This window comes from Hoplias malabaricus, chromosome 8 (genome assembly GCF_029633855.1).
Source record: "Hoplias malabaricus isolate fHopMal1 chromosome 8, fHopMal1.hap1, whole genome shotgun sequence".
NCBI classification, from domain to species: domain Eukaryota; kingdom Metazoa; phylum Chordata; class Actinopteri; order Characiformes; family Erythrinidae; genus Hoplias; species Hoplias malabaricus.
Genome location: NC_089807.1, coordinates 39,313,265 through 39,333,623, shown reverse-complemented (window position 1 = coordinate 39,333,623; position 20,359 = coordinate 39,313,265). Strand labels below are relative to the sequence as shown.

The 20,359-nt window shown below is 44.1% G+C and overlaps 1 protein-coding gene across 1 annotated transcript in view; it reads left to right on the top strand.

Annotated features, from left to right (window-relative positions):
- The first annotated feature begins 2,627 nt into the window (after nt 1–2,627).
- The window catches only part of papss1 (3'-phosphoadenosine 5'-phosphosulfate synthase 1), a 34,458-nt gene continuing 16,726 nt past the window's right edge, over nt 2,628–20,359 (top strand). Inside the window, exons 1-8 of the mRNA XM_066678949.1 lie at nt 2,628–2,798; nt 5,292–5,406; nt 5,673–5,908; nt 8,359–8,497; nt 9,448–9,566; nt 10,309–10,422; nt 14,103–14,214; nt 18,156–18,361. Coding sequence (XP_066535046.1) covers nt 2,739–2,798; nt 5,292–5,406; nt 5,673–5,908; nt 8,359–8,497; nt 9,448–9,566; nt 10,309–10,422; nt 14,103–14,214; nt 18,156–18,361 — 1,101 coding nt within the window. The 5' untranslated portion in view covers nt 2,628–2,738. The remainder of the gene's footprint in view (nt 2,799–5,291; nt 5,407–5,672; nt 5,909–8,358; nt 8,498–9,447; nt 9,567–10,308; nt 10,423–14,102; nt 14,215–18,155; nt 18,362–20,359) is intronic.

The following is a 20,359-nucleotide window of genomic DNA, read 5'->3' as shown; positions in this document are numbered from 1 at the left end:
ACTTTTGAGTTGCCAATCCACCTACCAACGTGTCTTTTTGGACTGTGGGAGGAAACCGGAGCACCCGGAGGAAACCCACGCGGACACAGGGAGAACACACCACACTCCTCACAGACAGTCACCCGGAGCGGGAATCAAACCCACAACCTCCAGGACCCTGGAGCTGTGTGACTGCGACACTACCTGCTGCACCACCGTGCCGCCCACATATAGTCATGTTTTGAAAAAAACATTTAAATTAGTTTTAGCAGAGTGCGATATCTGTATTTAAGTGAGTCCATAAGTAGAGCTGAGTGTAGTTTGGCTACTGCTTCTTACCAGTGTGTATTTTGTGTGAGTTTTGATTGTAAAGCGTCCTTGTTTGTCTAGAAAGGCACTATAAAAGTGTAACGTTAATTAAAATAAAATAAATAAATAAATGTAGTGTTAGGAGTCTTACCCAAGGACTATTATTAGTATAGTGCTGAGTGCTTGCCCAAGTTGGGAATTCAACCACTGCCTGTCATATGGAGAATGGATATGTTACCCACTACATTAACAACCACTGTGTTATTATGTGACCACTAAACCCATGTCCCCTGTAGGATTTTGATTCAGTGTTTGTTTGCCAGTTGTGGTCAGGAGTCCGAGGCTCTTCTTACACATGGATGGCTCTATGGTCTACGGTTTACTGTAAACTTCAACCTGTCACAGAACATCAGTTCTACTCAAAAACAAGGCAATGTTCAGCTTTTGTTGGTCCATAGCAGACCTTTGATTCCTGCCAACAAACTCTCCCCAGAGCTCCAGGTCTTTCTGAGAGTCTGAGAGACAGTCAAGCAGGATTCTGGTCTTTAGTGGCCAGGCCAGTGGACATAATTCAGATGCACAGAATAGGACTTTATAACCTGCTTGATTCAGTCCCTAAAACACCAGACTTCTCCACAGCTTCTCCAGGCCCTACACCAGGACACCACCCACTACACAGACCATTGCTGCCATTTGGTTCCGATGCTGTTCCTCCAGGCCCGACACCAGGACCCCACCCACCACACAGACCACCGCCATGTGCCAGATCAGAAATTACCATGCTACACCTGCTTATCTCAATAAGTGGATCACTTCCAATGCACCCCAGAGCCAGAGTCATTTTTACTTAATTCTTGTAAATTTCAGTTGCTTATGGAAATATCTCTATGGTCTATTGCCTAATGTAAAATGTATTCTGCATTTAAGTGTGTGTGAGGGAATTGTTCTTGCCACTATTGCATCAGTGGTCATTAAAATCTAGGACCTGCACATAATTAAAATAATTGAATATTATATAAATGTGGCAGCATGGTGGCGCAGCAGGTAGTGTGTCGCAGTCACACAGCTCCAGGGACCTGGAGGTTGTGGGTTTGATTCCCGCTCTGGGTGACTGTCTGTGAGGAGTGTGGTGTGTTCTCCCTGTGTCCGCGTGGGTTTCCTCTGGGTGACTGTCTGTGAGGAGTGTGGTGTGTTCTCCCTGTGTCTGCGTGGGTTTCCTCCGGGTGACTGTCTGTGAGGAGTGTGGTGTGTTCTCCCTGTGTCTGCGTGGGTTTCCTCCGGGTGACTGTCTGTGAGGAGTGTGGTGTGTTCTCCCAGTGTCTGCGTGGGTTTCTTCCGAGTGACTGTCTGTGAGGAGTGTGATGTGTTCTCCCTGTGTCTGTGTGGGTTTCCTCCGGGTGACTGTCTGTGAGGAGTGTGGTGTGTTCTCCCTGTGTATGCGTGGGTTTCCTCCGGGTGACTGTCTGTGAGGAGTTTGTGTGTTCTCCCCGTGTCTGCATGGGTTTCCTCCGGGTGACTGTCTGTGAGGAGTGTGGTGTGTTCTCCCTGTGTCCACGTGGGTTTCCTCCGGGTGCTCCGGTTTCCTCCCACAGTCCAAAAACATACGTTGGTAGGTGGATTGGCGACTCAAAAAGTGTCCGTAGGTGTGAGTGAATGTGTGTGGGTGTCTGTGTTGCCCTGTGTTGCCCTGTGAATTCCCACCTTGCGCCCAATGATTCCAGGTAGGCTCTGGACCCACCGCAACCCTGAACTGGATAAGTGCTTACAGATAATGAATGAATAATATAAATGTGATCACAGTAATTATTCAAAAAGCCCATGCCCTACATTTTCATTTATTTTTTGTATGCAAAGCATCTCATGAAACTGACTTGTAACTCACTCACTTTCTTACTCACTCACTCACTTATTTAACAAGTGTTGCTACTGAACCCTGATATGTGTAAACGATCTTTGGTCTGACTGGATGCCCTGTCTAGATAAAAAAATCAGCTAATCGGTCCAAAATCTAAACCATTCTGACAAACACAACTCTGTAAAGTAAACTAGAGCATCACACCGTGTGTAATTGTGGATTCCAGGACAGCTATTTACAGCCCAAATCCACTGAAAATGATTGTCTGATGCTATCAAAAATGATAATTTCACATAGAATGTATGACATAATATATAGAAGCTTAGGGTGATTACGTAGAAAAAATAAATCGTATGTGTTTTACTTAATAACAATTATTAAAGGCCCCTCGTAAATATGAGCAGCCTCCAGCCCAGTGTCTCAGTCGCTAGGTGGCAGTACTAAAGATGAGACTCCTGTGTTTTCCTGTGACGCAGAACCCAAGGCTCCTGTTTCCACCATCCATTCATAACCGAGCCGGGGGTCCACGGTGTGTTTTAACTGCTCGTTTTAGCCCTTCACACATTTCATACTACAATAAATAACCTTAACAAACATGGAGACTTCGGGAAACTCCCACAAGAAGCAGAAGCTCAGTAACGCGCCTGAGAGCTGGGTGAGTAGCCGTTATGAGAAAAGCCTGAAGCTGGCTTCTTAACGTTATTTGAATTTTACGTTCCACCTTAAATGGTGCACTATTTAAGGTGGAAGGAAACATTGTAATGAGACGACGGCGGATAACTTCAGCCTCGAGTACAGTAAGTTGTCGAATTTGTTATTGTAAATTACAGCCCAACGGTAAACCCCACAAAACTGCACATGGACTTTAATATTACCTTCCCACAGCGGACCTAGCACCAACATAGATACATTATTTCTCTTGTTCTAAACCTTTAACTTCTGTGATTTTCAGAGGGTGTTTATTGTTTACTGCTCCTCACAGGAGAGTTGTAGTCTCCACAAACCTTATAATTTATACCTACATTATTCTGGTAAACGTCAGCTGCAGTTTTGTGTTAAACGTGTGTTTGCTTACCATTCTTAAAAAATGCAATTACGTGTATGGTCTTCAAACAAATAACCCTCCAGGGCTCACCACTAAAGGTAATGGGCTGCATTATTGTTAAGTGAGCTGGGTTGGTGTCGTTGTGAGGGGCTGGGTTAGTGTCGTTGTGAGGGGCTGGGTTAGTGTCGTTGTGAGGGGCTGGGTTAGTGTCGTTGTGAGGGGCTGGGTTAGTGTCGTTGTGAGGGGCTGGGTTAGTGTCGTTGTGAGGGGCTGGGTTAGTGTCGTTGTGAGGGGCTGGGTTAGTGTCGTTGTGAGGGGCTGGGTTAGTGTCGTTGTGAGGGGCTGGGTTAGTGTCGTTGTGAGGGGCTGGGTTAGTGTCGTTGTGAGGGGCTGGGTTAGTGTCGTTGTGAGGGGCTGGGTTAGTGTCGTTGTGAGGGGCTGGGTTAGTGTCGTTGTGAGGGGCTGGGTTAGTGTCGTTGTGAGGGGCTGGGTTAGTGTCGTTGTGAGGGGCTGGGTTAGTGTCGTTGTGAGGGGCTGGGTTAGTGTCGTTGTGAGGGGCTGGGCTGGTGTCGTTTTGAGGGGCTGGGCTGGTGTTGTTGTGAGGGGCTGGGCTGGTGTCGTTGTGAGGGGCTGGGCTAGTGTCGTTGTGAGGGGCTGGGTTAGTGTCGTTGTGAGGGGCTGGGTTAGTGTCGTTGTGAGGGGCTGGGTTAGTGTCGTTGTGAGGGGCTGGGCTGGTGTCGTTTTGAGGGGCTGGGTTGGTGTCGTTGTGAGGGGCTGGGTTAGTGTCGTTGTGAGGGGCTGGGTTAGTGTCGTTGTGAGGGGCTGGGTTAGTGTCGTTGTGAGGGGCTGGGTTAGTGTCGTTGTGAGGGGCTGGGTTAGTGTCGTTGTGAGGGGCTGGGTTAGTGTCGTTGTGAGGGGCTGGGTTAGTGTCGTTGTGAGGGGCTGGGTTAGTGTCGTTGTGAGGGGCTGGGCTGGTGTCGTTTTGAGGGGCTGGGCTGGTGTCGTTGTGAGGGGCTGGGCTGGTGTTGTTGTGAGGGGCTGGGCTGTGAGTGAGTGTCGTTGTGAGGGGCTGGGTTGGTGTTGTTGCGTTGTGTTGGGTTTTTGCCAACTGTCTGGGCTGTGTTGTTGTCAAAGGTCTGGGTTGCATCTTTGCCAACGGGCTGGGCCGCGTTGTGGTGGAGTGTCTGGATTTGGATCACATTTTTGAGTGGCTAGGCAAATTTATTTAAAAGGGGCTTGGCATTTTGTTTTAAAGTGGCTTCAGTGTAACTACACCACCTTCTTTCAGTATGCGTGAATTATTGTATATGTATATAGTCCCCTCCTCTATCTCCAACCACCCCTCCACAGCTCACCTGCAGCTCGAAAGGTATGCAGCTCTTTGGAACACTGTAGTTTAGGTGTGTTCAGCTATGACACTAAACATTTAATAGACTGACCAATTCTAGTTAAACAAGGACATGTGAACAAAGTAAAATAACTTGATTTTCCCTTAGGGATCTTTAAGAGGTTAAGGGAGTAATCAAAACTTTCATAATAGCAAGAGAAGAATAGTTTTAAAAGGTTCATTGTAAGACAATATATAGAAGTACTGCAATTATTGCGTGGTTTACTTTTTAAAAGGTGGTGTTGCAGTCACACAGTCCGGGGGTTGTGTGTTCAAGCCCTACTCTGGGTGGCTGTCTGAGTGGAGTTTGGTGTGTTCTCCCTGTGTCCACATTGCTAGATGGACTGGGTATTTAAAAGTGTCCATAGTTGTGAATGTTAGTGTGTATTGCCAAGCGAAAGACTGGCACCCCCACCAGGGTGTGTTCCTGCCTTACGCCCAGTGATTCCGGGTGTGTTCTCGACCCACCGTGACCCTGAACTTATAGACAATGAATTAATTTGTTACTGTTGCCTTCTTTACATGTTGGAAAATATGTAAAAGCTTTGAGTATGTTTTTTTCGTATAAGTTATTTGGCAGTTACAGACTAAAGTAAAGTTAGGGATTTATAACTAGATGCGCTTGCCGGGGTCAGGAATGACCCCTCAGCCAGTCACGTGGAGAGCAGTGTTAACCCTTATTATACAAAATATTTTAATGATTGTGTCTTTCCTAGGGGATGCAAAGAGCTACTAATGTCACCTATCAAGCTCATCATGTGAGCAGAAACAAACGTGGACAGGCGGTTGGCACAAGAGGAGGTTTCCGTGGATGCACTGTATGGCTTACAGGTACAGCAGATCCCCTTGTGGACTGCAAACGTGGGGACTTTTATGCTGTTTATTTTAGCAAATGCATAATGACATTTTAGAAACAGTCTATAAGCAGCCTGAATTTCCATGGTAGCATGGTAGCAAATTATTAATATGGAGAAATATTCAAATTCATCAGATCCATTAGCATCTATAACACATTATCTAGCTCTTTTCGTAGGTGAGACGTGGGCCTCATTCAATCCTGTTATTGCAGAACTGTCTGTCTTTCCGTGTGTGTTCAGGTTTGTCTGGTGCAGGAAAGACGACGGTGAGCATGGCCCTGGAGGAGCACTTGGTTTGCCATGGTATTCCCTGCTACACGCTGGATGGAGACAACATCAGACAGGGTCTGAACAAAAACCTGGGCTTCAGTCCAGAGGACCGTGAGGAGAACATACGGCGCATAGCTGAGGTGGCCAAGCTGTTCGCTGACGCTGGCCTCGTGTGCATCGCCAGCTTCATCTCCCCGTACAGCAGGGTGAGACTGCGGGGGTGTGATTGTGAGCACCCAGATTTATGTCCATGCATTTTCAGAATAAGATGTAATGAAAAAACAAGGACACCTAAACAAAATGGTTTACAAATGACTTCCTAAACTGCTCTATCTCTCATTGTTTTTTAATCTTTTAAGTGACTGACCTTAAGGTTAAGATTAAGGATGGATTTAGAGGAAATTCTTAAACCCATAGGCCCCTAAAGTCATGTCCCCAGACATTTTATATTCATTTCGTATCTCTCAACACTTCAGTGAAATTATAATCAATATGTATGGTGTAATGTATTGGTTTTGGCAACATTAATTTTTCTCCATTGGGCAACTGCAGTTGTTTTCGAAAAGACAAAAAGACATTCCATTTTATCCGAATAAGTGGAAGTAACTGTTGTTGTTCTGTTACCAATGAAATACATATGTGTGCTGCATGTGGGACCGTGAGAGAAAGAGATGGGAGAAAATGTGAGAGTAAATGGATGAGTGCTAATTTGGTATCTGTCAAGACAAAAGCACGATAAAAGGCAAGCGACCATGAGAGTGAAGCACAGACTGCTCTGGGCTATTCTGAGCTGAGCCTGATTTCCCAAAGGTTTTCCAAGAAAAACAGCTAAATTACACTCTACAGCAATCATTGCACTTCCTCTGTAACTATGAAGGTCTTAATAGTATGAACCTGTTATTAAACTGGGTCAGGATTATCAGTTCTGCATGAATCTAGAGGCTGGCAGTATGAGGATATCTTATCATTCTGATGGTATGTTTTGTTATTGTGATAGACGGTATGCTTTCTGACCTTGTCTTTATTCCGAGAATTCTAACCAACCAATGTTTCATTACAAAGTGAGTTTAAAGGCAGCATCAACCAATTTGGGGAACCGCTGCTTTGTCTGGTTTGTTTATGTTAAGAGGCTTTGCGAACAGTAAAGGGGGAACAGTAAGTTTGATTAAAAAAAAAACTACTGTTATTTGTATGTGGCTGAAGTTAAAATTGTTTGTAAGTTTTTATTCAATGTTTGAATAACACAGAAAAGTATTCGTAACTGGAATTGTTTCGTTTTGTAGCACTTTCAGTCTGTGTTTACTTTCATGCGCTTAGCAGTCTCCCGAATTTAGAGTCAGTTCAAACTTAAAGGCTAAGCACCACTTAAAAGACCTTCATGAATATTTCACATTGTTTTAGTTACTGACAGATATAAGTATGAATTAAAATGAAAATAGCAGCTTAATTTGATTTAAAACTGACAATTTTATTAAATTGACGGAAAAACCCGAGCTCTCTATGGAAATTCTTGAACGCAACCGTGACGTCACTGGTGGACAACAGCTGAACAACGCCGCGGTAAAACACCGTTATGACTGACTGTTATGACAGTATCTAGCTAAATAACCAACATTATTCATGACAATAGCCTAGCAATAAGCTAAACTCAAATGTAGAGGTACCGTTATTCTTGTAAATGTGATCGAAGTCGAACTCGAATTCATCCGACACTATAAACCTCCGTAATGCAGCTACGTAGCCGAGTATAATCTGAGACACCGAGTTTAGCGAGTCAAGCTAACGTTAACTAACACCAACTAAAACAGGCGAAGTGAGTGTCCTTACCCTGTTTACCTCCATGTTACAGAGGCTCTTGAACACCTTTCGTTGGTGTCCTTACATGCCCATATTGTTGGAAAAGTGCCAGTGAAATGAGCTACAGATAACGGAGTGAGCGGATGGTCCTTTCCAAAGTGCCCGTTTAAAGTGGACAAATTTAGTCCATTTTCTGGATATTTTGGGATCTTTGGGCCATTTGTTCACAGATGTCCCACTGTACATTGAATGATTGCAGCCAAAAACAACACACCTTTTCGTCATTTTGCATTAAATTAAGTGCAACTTCTAGAGTTGTTGTCCACCATCTACGTCACAGGCAAGACGCCTATTAGAGTTTCCCAACACCGTGGGGGGGGACCAACGGTCTTTTAAACCTTATTCCTTGAATTAGTAAGAAATAACATGTTTTCTGACGATCAATAAACACAAGATAGGAACTCAAACTCCACTGTATTTATTTGTTTGACACTTTCATAGAGCTGGTGCTTAGACTTTAAGCGATCTGTAACAGCAAAATAAGTCAATGTCATCTAAGTTCATGATTTTCAATGTTCTCTTCTTTGTCTAAAAAAACCCCAGATGCTATTTCTCTGCTGTTAGCACAGAGAGAGAAAGCCAAGGATATTGCACTGTGACTTTTTTAGCAATTTACCGACCCTGGGGTTTTGTAAACATATTAGACAGGTTTCCAGCATGCAGACAGCCTGGAAAGCTAGCATATGATAAGGAAACAGCCTCAGAATTTATAATTATATGCTATTTTTACCATATCGAATATCCCCTAACACTAACAGTGGTTTAACCTTATATTTTCCTGTGCTTGTTCTCGGTGTAGGATCGTCTAAATGCCAGGAAGATCCATGAGGGGGCAGGTCTCCCTTTCTTTGAAGTGTTTGTGGATGCCCCATTGGATGTGTGTGAGCAGAGAGATGTGAAGGGCCTTTACAAGAGAGCCAGAGCTGGAGAGATCCGAGGTGAAACATTGCTACACTATTCAACTGCTCAATACGTTCTATATCCCTTACAGTTGTTTTATCTGTGATATTTATTATTTATTTACGTTTATTGTTGCTGAAAATCACAGATTCCAATGGTTTGGAACAGTAGTCTGATTAACAGTGTTCCTGTGTCTTTATACAGCATCACAATCGAATGTTGTTATGATCAGAAGTGTAAGGACAGTTTATGGGTGTTTTTGCAGCTCATTTTTGCATACTGTGGATGATAAGTGAGATAAAGCTGTCAATGCAGAGTGATAAAAGTCAGCACAAAGGAAGTGAAGTGAAGACGGGGCCAGAGGAAATGACTTGTGTGTTGTTAATCTGCGGTTCAGTTTCAGCACGTCGGGACTTCTGAGCAATCATTTGTTTACAACACTACATGTCAATACCATATGTCCTTGCCTGTGATTTGGTCCTAGCTGGTTTTCATGATCCTTTTGAGCTGCTTTTGGGAAGACCTTACATTTCTTAGACCTACGTTTCCTCTTAAATCGCAGGCATGTCATTCAGTCTGTGGTTTTAGGAGATTATTATCCTGTGACTACTGAGATACCAACATATAATTTATGTAAGTTTGTTAAAGAGGAAAGAGAAGCTTGGACTTGGGCAGAAGACAATATTTTACATGTAGTTTGGAATTAAAATCAACAGGAAAACAGATCTCAAGGAGAAGAGATGGTGGGTCTTTTGATTTAAGTTGTTTTATGTTTTAAACAATTAGTCCAGCCACATTCTCTTAAAAATGGTAATGTATTTTGTATATACTTAGAAAATGTGTCCACCTTAAACAAGCCAGGTTCCTTTGATGCTTATAGCTATGTTCACGTCTTCTCCACTCACACCGCTCAGTCCTCAGACTGTCCGTGTCCAATAAGTTGTCTGTTGATGCCTGACCTAACACCTGTTCATGTTTTTGCTGGCAGGATTTACAGGGATCGACTCTGAATATGAGAAACCAGAGGCTCCGGAGCTGGTGCTGAAGACAGACTCCTGCAGCGTGAATGAATGCATCCAGCAGCTTCTCGATCTTCTGCAGGAGAGAGTGAGCTCACAAAGTCTCCTATCTATCACAGTCTTTAAAAGACTGGGACAATACTCTATCATCCTGGCTACATTTTAGGTTCAGGATGCAGTTGTTGATTAATGTAAGAGCTATTTAATGTTCCCTCAAAACCGACTTTAAGTAGGAGGCGTTTCTTTATGACCCCAACTGTTTTGATTATTATATTATTATTTGTTTAATAAAATGTAATCCATAACATTGTAATGGTAGTGTATATACATACGGAATATAACATGATCAGGACCTGATTAAACATAAATAAACAGTATGTTTGACATGCAGATCTATTGTAGTCCATTCAGACAATACTAGGTTGTGACCACTAGGGGCAGACATATACCTCTATGTTATTACCTTAGGTTTTTTGATGCGTAAAGCTAGTTTGCTCAGGTAAAAAAAAATCACATGACACCCACAGTCCCAATGCTATGCAAATGAATGGACAAGTTTGCACTATGCAAATCATGTCATTGTAAACAACGACGAAGTTTCTATCATTGCTCACAGTAGTACTATAGAGAGCACAGTGTTTATGTACTTGGTGCAGTTCAGTGTAATAATAATATAATAGTAATTGGCAAGACTCCTAACACAACATTCCCCTAGATCTGTAAACTGATTGTGGGCAGAATAAGAGCATCTGCCAAATGCTGTTAGTGCAGGTATTTATCTAAGCTGCTGCTTTTCTAAATGCCTGATATCGCTGCTTACTTTGTTTTAGGACATTGTGCCTGTTGACGCTTCGTATGAGGTGAAGGAGCTCTATGTTCCTGAGAATAAGCTGGACCTGTCTAAAGCAGATGCGGAGACTCTGCCTGCAGTAGAGATTGGAAAGGTAGAAAACCATTTCTCTGCACTCACTTTCATCAAAATATGATTGGAGTTCAGCATCAAATAAGTCTTTCAAATATGTAACATGAATGTTCCATTATAAACAATATGCGTCTTGATATTTTGATTTTCTGAGGTGGAAGAGACAAAAAGAAGTGCCAAAAAAGCTATTAATAAAGTTAATTTCTGTCGACATTTCAACATAAAAAACATTGTTAATTAGTGATTTTAGTACCAAAACAATCCACAATATACAACAAACACTGTGTTGTGATGTACACTTATATAGCGCCTTTCTAGATACCCAAGGACGCTTTACAATCCACACTGCTTAAAACGCTCAGAACACTCCATCCACACACACACTGGCGAGAAGCGGCAGCAAAACACGCACAGCGTACTCTCGACCAGGAACGACCGTCCACCTGGAGGACTACATCGGGCACTAGGATTTCACCCAGGACAGAGCTCCAATCCATATCTGGGCACTCAGACAAACAGACATTCATTCACATTCACTCACACACCAGGAGATTTTTATTAGAGAAGCCTCTACCACCTACCCTCTATGTTTTTGGACTGTGGGAGGAAACCGGAGACCCCGGAGGAAACCCACACAGACACAGGGAGAACACACCACACTCCTCACAGACAGTCACCCGGAGGAAACCCACGCAGACACAGGGAGAACACACCACACTCCTCACAGACAGTCACCCGGAGGAAACCCACGCAGACACAGGGAGAACACACCACACTCCTCACAGACAGTCACCCGGAGGAAACCCACGCAGACACAGGGAGAACACACCACACTCCTCACAGACAGTCACCCGGAGGAAACCCACACAGACACAGGGAGAACACACCACACTCCTCACAGACAGTCACCCGGAGGAAACCCACACAGACACAGAGAGAACACACCACACTCCTCACAGACAGTCACCTGGAGGAAACCCACACAGACACAGAGAGAACACACCACACTCCTCACAGACAGTCACCCGAAGGAAACCCACGCAGACACGGGGGGAACATGGAAACTCCACCCAGATGGGACTTGAACCCAAGATCCCAGCACTGAGAGGCGAACGTGCTAACCACTAAGCCTTGTAACACTGCCTGGCTCCTTCAATTTAACTGCATTGATTTTAAAATTGATTTTAATTAGAGTAATAATCAATTTATACAGTTAGTGTAACATTTTCAAACATAAAACAGCTTGGCCTCTTGTGATTACTGTGTATATATCCTCTCCTGTGCAAACAGCTCCTTGGTCACATTAGTGAATTCTGTGTACTTTTTAAATAAATAATTAATCTTTTGCGGTATTAGGTATTTTTCAACGAATATTTATCATATTTTTAGAGCACATTCTAAGATGCTTCACAGTAAATATTGTGCTTGTTTGATCAGCTGCTGTAGATTGGCTCAGATCTACTTGCGGTACACAGTAAAGAACAGTGCAGTGACTTTCCACCATTAGTCGTATTCCTTTCTAAGACTGCAGCTCGAAGAGTGTCAGGGTGTTGAGATAACGAGCAGAATGTGTTGCTTGTGGCTGTGGCTGGTGACAGGCAACGTGAAAATATAAAGCATGGTTTATATTTATACAAATCTGCCTTAAAGTGAAGACGCACTGTTTTTGGGTGCTGGCTGAGCAGTACTGCTACACGTGACTCAGAAGAAGTGTGATAGGAAGACACGTAGTCTCAGCCCCAGACGCTCCGCCCACAAGTTGACGGAGAGTCTGATACCTTCAGTGCACAAATCTGGTCACACTCTGGATTCTGCAAAAAGTACCAGACAGGCAAAGCGAGACCTAGTTAATGTTTAGAACCTGAGGAACCCACCAGTAAACACATGTATGTTAGAAGCCTACATTTATTTTCTTTTATCCTCTTAATCTGGGGAAATGTTAGAAGAAATAGGAGTGGCACATCCTTGTCTGACCCTAGTCCTCGTAAAATAAAATAAAGAAAGCTCCTAAAGGTTTGAAGGCAGCGTCCACCTATGGGGAGAGTGATGTAACCACTGCCTGTCTGACCCCTTTCAGATTCTCTTTTCAAAGCCCCTTTACTACAAACACAGTTTTAAAAAGGAAAAAGCTACAGATCAAATGCAGATATAACTGAAACATTATCAAGCAAAAGCTAATTAATATAATTGATATTTATCATCATACACTTGTAGACTAAGATGATTCAACTGTTTTCTAGATGACTTGATTGTTTTTGTTGGTTTGTATCCAGTGAAAGTGTCTGAGTCCATTGGCAAATACCTACAAGCATTAGGAAATGAGCTGCTACTGGAATAAGACGTTTTCTTCAAACAAATGTACGCAGTGAGCACATTGACACCTGTGAAGCATGCATTTGGGGGATAGATGCCTTGCTAAATTTCACTTACGTTGTGGATTTTGAGGAAGGAGAAAGCGCTGTTTCTTCACAAGACATTTACACTTTCATTTTTATTTTAGCAAATTTTATTACTGTCCCAGTACTTCTGTGATAATAAAACAGTTCTAACGGGTCTAGTAACTGAGACCTGACATTGAGTGTTTGTGAAAATGGTCCACTGTGTGTACCAGTGGCTCTGTGTGTGTCATTTATGAGGACTGTGTTATTTTCATTCATTCATTCATTCATTATCTGTAAGCGCTTCTATATGTATGTATCTTTACACTTATATAGCGCCTTTCTAGACACCCAAGGAAGCTTTACAATCCACACTGCTCAGAACGTTCAATCCACACACTGGCGAGAAGCGGCAGCCAAACGCGCAAAGCGTACTCTCCACCAGGAACGACCGTCTACCTGGAGGACTGCATCAGGCTCTAGTGTTTAACCCAGGATATAGCGCCAATCCATATCTGGGCACACACTCATTAACTCACACACCAGGACAGTTATTAGACAGAAGCCAATTCACCTATCCATGTTTTTGGACTGTTCAGGGTTTCAGTTCAGGGTCGCGGTGTGACCAGAGCCTACCTGGAATAATTGGGCACAAGGCGGGAATGCGCCAGTCCTTGACAGGGCAACACAGACACATTTACTCACACACTCACACCTACGGACACTTTTGAGTCGCCAATCCACCTACCAGCGTGTGTTTTTGGACTGTGGGAGGAAACCGGAGCACCCGGAGGAAACCCACGCAGACACAGGGAGAACACACCACACTCCTCACAGACAGTCACCCGGAGGAAACCCACACAGACACAGGGAGAACACACCACACTCCTCACAGACAGTCACCCGGAGGAAACCCACGCAGACACAGGGAGAACACACCACACTCCTCACAGACAGTCACCCGGAGCAGGAATCGAACCTACAACCTCCAGGTCCCTGGAGCAGTGTGACTGCGAAACCTACCTACTGCACCACCGTGCCACCCTCTGTGTTATTTTACATTTCTTAAAATAATACATTTCATAACCAAACTTCTTTATCTACTTTTTAATTTTACTTGGCAATAATGGTAATAGTCTTGCGCCAGTAATTCAGAGTAGGCCCCGGACCCACCGCGACCCTGAATAGGATACGCGGTTACAGACAATGGATGAATGAATAATGATAATAGAAACAGTAATAAAAAGTATTATTGTTGGACGTTCCAAAGAGTTAACAGTTTGCTGAATGTGGTGTTGTACTATTTTTATTGTACTTCCACTAGGTGGATATGCAGTGGGTTCAGGTGCTGGCTGAAGGCTGGGCCACTCCACTCAATGGCTTCATGAGGGAGAGAGAGTACCTGCAGTGTCTGCATTTTGACTGCCTACTGGATGGTAAGCATTGTGTTTAGCTGTCTGCTTTGCAGAGATGGTGAATGTGGAGGGTAAAGACAATAATTTCATGTCTGTTTAATTGCCTAACTTTCAACAGTAATGGCATGGTACTACTGATACTGAGTCTATATCAACATCAATCCCATATTTTCTTCTTTAAAACGTTAAACTAAATTGAACTACCCCACTTTAAATGAGCGCCTACACCTGGTTTTAGACCACAATAATTTATTAGTACGGTGTTGGGACTCCTTTTGCGGCCAATACAGCGTCAATTCGTCTTGGGAATGACATATACAAGTCCTGCACAGTGGTCAGAGGGATTTGAAGCCATTCTTCTTGCAGGATAGTGGCCAGGTCACTACGTGATGCTGGTGGAGGAAAACGTTTCCTGACTCGCTCCTCCAAAACACCCCACAGTGGCTCAATAATATTTAGATCTGGTGACTGTGCAGGCCATGGGAGATGTTCAACTTCACTTTCATGTTCATCAAACCAGTCTTTCACCAGTCTCGCTGTGTGTATTGGTGCATTGTCGTCCTGATACACGGCACCGCCTTCAGGACACAGTGTTTGAACCATTGGATGCACAAGGGCTTACTGGTGCAGTGTGGAGTTAATGAAGATTGTCCACCAGGCTGCTCCAGTTTAGCCATGAAACCTCCCACACTACAATGACAGGTGTTTCAGTTTCATCATCTAACCCCTGTAAATGTAGGCTGTCATAGTCAAAATATTAATATGCTTACAGTGTACAGGAAATAACACACTGCAGGCATACAAAGCTAACAACGCACAATGTGACTGGGTGCTATTTGTGGGTTGATTTGTTATAATATTTAATTAGATCATGCATCCTTTTCACAGCTGCCCAACCGTAATATAATACAGAGGTAAATGTGTTCCCAAATATGTTCCCAATGTTTTGACCCACACGAGCACTAGAGGGCGCTGTTGATAAGCGGTGTACAGTCAGTAAACCTCCTTCATGTCATGCTGTTGTGGTCAAAGCTCAGGGTATAGTCTTACTCTGAGCAAATTCTAATAAATGGAATATAAATGTGCATCAGAGCTAAAGAAACAAGGCTCAGGTTCTGCTCCCTCAGGCCAAAGTCAGGCTGATCTTACACACCCGGGGCTTTCTGAGTGTGATGAAAAACGTAGTCTGTTGAAATAAAAGAAAAGAGCGTGTGCCTTTTTGATTACAGGAACAGACAAATGCACAGAGGGGCTTTTTAGGAGGTAATCTGCTCCTCTCGGTTATGGAACTGTGTAATTACAACAATTTCCCACATTGAGTTTGAGTTTCCAAAAAAGAGTCAGTTTAGTTTTATTGCTCCATAATGTTGACCCTTCCTCTGTGTTTTGTGTTGCCAAAAATTCCAGCGACACACACACATACATGCACACACACATGCTCACACATGACTTTTATATAAATTACTTTTATAAGAATGACGTCCTGAAGAATTGAGAGCCAGGCCTTTTTTCGTCCTGTCATACGAACCCCTTTTTCAGAAATGTTGGGATGCTATGCAAAATTTAAACGATGTGCAAGTGATTGAAACCCTATATTTAATTGGGAACAGGACAAAGATAATATTACATTTCTTTGAAACAGAGAATTTATATATATATTAATTTATATAATTAATAACAGTTTTATCTTTGAAACGATTTTTAAAATAGCTTCTCAGATTCTGAGATTTTAAAAGTAAAGATGGGGAGGTGTGTATCATTCTTTAATAAACTGTATCTGGAGGTACGGTGGCGCAGCAGGTAGTGTCGCAGTCACACAGCTCCAGGGACCTGGAAGTTGTGGGTTTGATTTCTGCTCCGGGTGACTGTCTGTGAGGAGTGTGGTGTGTTCTCCCTGTGTCTGTGTGGGTTTCCTCCGGGTGACTGTCTGTGAGGAGTGTGGTGTGTTCTCCCTGTGTCTGTGTGGGTTTCCTCCGGGTGACTGTCTGTGAGGAGTTGGTGTGTTCTCCCTGTGTCTGTGTGGGTTTTCTCCGGGTGACTGTCTGTGAGGAGTGTGGTGTGTTCTTCCTGTGTCTGTGTGGGTTTCCTCCGGGCGACTGGCTGTGAGGAGTGTGGTGTGTTCTCCCTGTGTCTGTGTGGGTTTCCTCCGGGTGACTGTCTGTGAGGAGTGTGGTGTGTTCTCTCTGTGTCTGTGTGGGTTTCCTCCGGGTGACTGTCTGTGAGGAGTGTGGTGTGTTCTCCCTGTGTCTACGTGGGTTTCCTCCGGGTGCTCCGGTTTCCTCCCACGGTCCAAAAACCCACATTTGTAGGTGGATTGACGACTCAAAAGTGTCCGTAGGTGCGAGTGAATGTGTGTGTTGCCTTGTGAAGGACTGGCGCCCCCTCCAGGGTGTATTCCGCCTTGTGCCCAATGATTCCAGGTAGGCTCTGGACCCACCGTGACCCTGAACTGAATAAGGGTTACAGATAATGAATGAATGAAACGACATATTTCTGTAGTGGAAAGCCCACTGCTTGAGCTCAGAATCTCTTCTCAGAACCATTTCCTATGAAATGCTGCATCCAAAAATGCGAAGAAGAAACTACATATAAACAGGATCAGAAATGCTGCCACATTTTCAGGGTCAGAGTTCCTTTACGATGGATTGAGGAGAAGTGGAAAATGTCGTGTGGTCTGAAAAATCAAAATTAAAAATTGTTTTTGGAATCACGGATGCGTCGGTCTTAGGGGGAGAGGGACCATCTGTTTTGTTAGAAATGCACAGTTCAGAAATCAGCATCTGTGATTGGCATGGGCATTTATTAAAAAGTCTGCGAGCTAAAAGAATTTGTGGCGCATTGTGAAATGAAAAGCACTGTAATGGAGGCCCAGAGGATTTGAGCAGCTGATATCCTGTAGCAAGGGAAATGGGATATCATTTTATTTTCAGAACTTCAGAAGTTGGTCTGAGTTCCCAAACATTTACAGTGTTGTTTAAACCTATTTGATTTTTCTATCAAATTTACAACACCAATCTGAACAGTACCTGCTAGCTTGCTCTTTATATAACCATTGTTTTCTAGCTTTGGAAATCTAGCTTCATCTCAATGAGAGGGCTTTGCTTGGGACAGTTCTGTGCAACGAATCGGAGGCTATCTTTAAATTTATTTAAATTACTGCCAAAATGCCTATTGAGTACTAATTGAGTAATTGTTTTTTCAAGTCCAGGGGGACACAAAGGTTTTTAGGGCCCTTGCTTTCAGAGTTTCAGTCTTCAAAGTGGTGTTTTTGTTTCTAACTTTGTATCCTTGAGTAATGGTTTCTCGAGGGTTCCACATCGTTCTAGGCCAGTTGTGCTCTGGCAACGGGAGGATAGACGAAAACACCAGGCGATTTTATGTATTATTTATGTGTTAATTTTCAGATTTAATTTTTCGTTTTCAGTTCTTAGTCAGCACTTCATCAGTAGCTGATAACATCCTACTTACACAGCCATTGTTTATACCTGCGTTACAAGACGTCCCACCGATCAGATTGAAAAGTCTCCTCCAGGGATTAATGTTATTAGTCAGCCTTTGACTGAGCTGTTGGAAAAAGCCTGGACAAGCGTGCTGCTTGGCCACTGCCGGGATGCTCAGAGCCTTTTGCGTTATGGGAACCAGCTGCTTCAGATCCTTTCTGAAGCAACGAGAAGATCCCAAAAGAGCCGTTTGAAAACTTCCCAGGCCATGTTGGTTCAATCAAGGTGTAGGAGCCAATGAATCTGCCAAACACCAATATTAGCATATCAGCCTTCACACCCAGCCTCTGAAATAAAGCTATATGCTTCTCTCCCTCCCCCCCCTCATCTTGTCTCCTCATATATATGTAACCATACCTGCCCTTGTCGCTTGGGTTTTTTTTTTTTTTCACAGTTCTGGAGCCCAACCGTGAGCTGCTGATGTATGTGGCGTGTGTTTTGACCTTTGCCCTCTCCCCACAGGAGGGGTTATTAACATGTCGGTGCCGGTGGTCCTGCCCGTCTCGAGCGCAGACAAGGAGCGTCTAGACGGCTGCACCGCTGTGGCGCTGGTCTACGGTGGCCGGAGGGTGGCCATCCTGCGCAACCCCGAGTTCTATGAACACCGCAAGGAGGAGCGCTGCGCTCGGCAGTGGGGCACCACCTGCAAGGAGCATCCTTACATCAAGGTCAGAGGAGTAGCCGTTTGGGCCGGACATGTTTTTGCAGAAAGCACTGGGCCAGATTGCAACTAAAATGTGTTCTGGATTCCATTTCACGGTAACAGTATGTCATTGATCTGCACGTACTATAATAAAGGACGGGGGCTTTTTTATCAGTCAGATTTTTAATTTAGTATATTGTGTTGTCTTGTGTGATGTTGAGCACATTCGTTTTCTAGGTCACCTGAGACCTGCAGTGTTATGGAGCTGCCAAGGAACAAATGAATTATGTGATGTTATGTAAGACTTCTTCTGAACGTCAGATTTCTCCCTACTTTTAATTTAGTCATCTATAAATACAGGCTACGACTCAAACTTTAAGGTGCCTAGGGTTTAAGGGCGTCTGGATTGCTTGAAGAGAACACGTTACTTTTGAAATGTGCATGTTTCGCTTCGGCTCCCAGCTTTCTCAGCTATTTTCTAGTGCAGACATTAAAGCGTCATTCTGATAAAGAACATATCCATCATACCCTTGCTTTCAGATCTCGCTTCCTCTTTCATTCTCGCTCACTCTCTTTCTTTCTCTTGTAATCCTTTTATCCCTTTTACCTCCTTCATTTCACACATCTGTTTTGCTTGGATTTCTTGCTCAGCATTCTATTTACACAGTGTTCTGTCAGAGCCCTCCCCCTCCCTCCTTCTCCCACCTCTCCCCCCCTCTCACCTTCCTCTTCCAAATATATCAGAGTAAATACTGAACGATTGTTTCCATCTGTGAGTTGGGACGAGGGGCTCAGGTAGACTTTAATAGTTCACAAACCGCTCCAGTTGCCTCTTTAGTAGGGCGCCAGTGAAGGAAAGCTCTCGGCCTCTGGAAGAATCCCGCCCCGTCTGCCTCTGACCGCAATAAGGCAGTTCGCCCTGACCGGCGACAACTGTAAAAACTGCACTTATTGAAAATACAGTTAACGGTCAGATCCTATTTTTTCTTGCTGAGGCATGGAGTGGGATATATTTTGCGTTCGGCTCACTGTCAGGTTGGGCTTTAGGGTGGTTGAGGTAATTACGTCTGCGAGAATTTGGCTGTGCTCTTTCTTTTTGGATGTGAGAGGAAGGAACCTGTCAGAGAATCTGTAGAGGTCTTGCACACTTCCCCCACCCCTGCAAAGTCTGGCGGTTTCCCAGCTCTAATTCATCTGATCCAACTAATCAGCTCATTAACAAGCCCTTCCTGAGCTGCAATGAATATATAAGAGCGGAAACTCTTTAAAATGTGCAGGACCAAGGTTGGGAACCACCAGCTGGAGACCAAATTAAGCTCCGTCATTCCTGATTATATTAACGTGTAGTGGAAATATCAGTCATCGTCAGATAATCTATAATATATTTGTTAATGTTTTGCCTGTCACCAGTTTCTAAAAACACTTGTTTTCTGTTATTTAGGGATTCCTCACTAACTGTGATAGTCCTGTAGTTGGAAGGACACAGTCTCTGGGTGCTGCGTAAGGTTCGAGGTGTCTCGAATCACTTAGCATGACGCTACCCAATACAGGGATCTTTCAACTAACATAAGCGTTGAGCACTCCAGTGACATCACATAGGCAGCAGCTTATAAAACAATCAGTGGAGGTTCATGTGTCTTAGGGTGGCACGGTGGCGCAGCAGGTGGTGTCGCAGTCACACAGCTCCAGGGGCCTGGAGGTTGTGGGTTCGATTCCCGCTCCGAGTGACTGTCTGTGATGAGTTGGTGTGTTTTCCCCGTGTCCGAGTGGGTTTCCTTCGGGTGACTGTCTGTGAGGAGTGTGGTGTGTTCTCCCTGTGACTGCGTGGGTTTCCTCCGGGTTACTGTCTGTGAGGAGTGTGGTGTGTTCTCCCTGTGTCTGCGTGGGTTTCCTCCGGGTTACTGTCTGTGAGGAGTGTGGTGTGTTCTCCCTGTGTCTGCGTGGGTTTCCTCCGGGTGACTGTCTGTGAGGAGTGTGGTGTGTTCTCCCTGTGTCTGCGTGGGTTTCCTCCGGGCGACTGTCT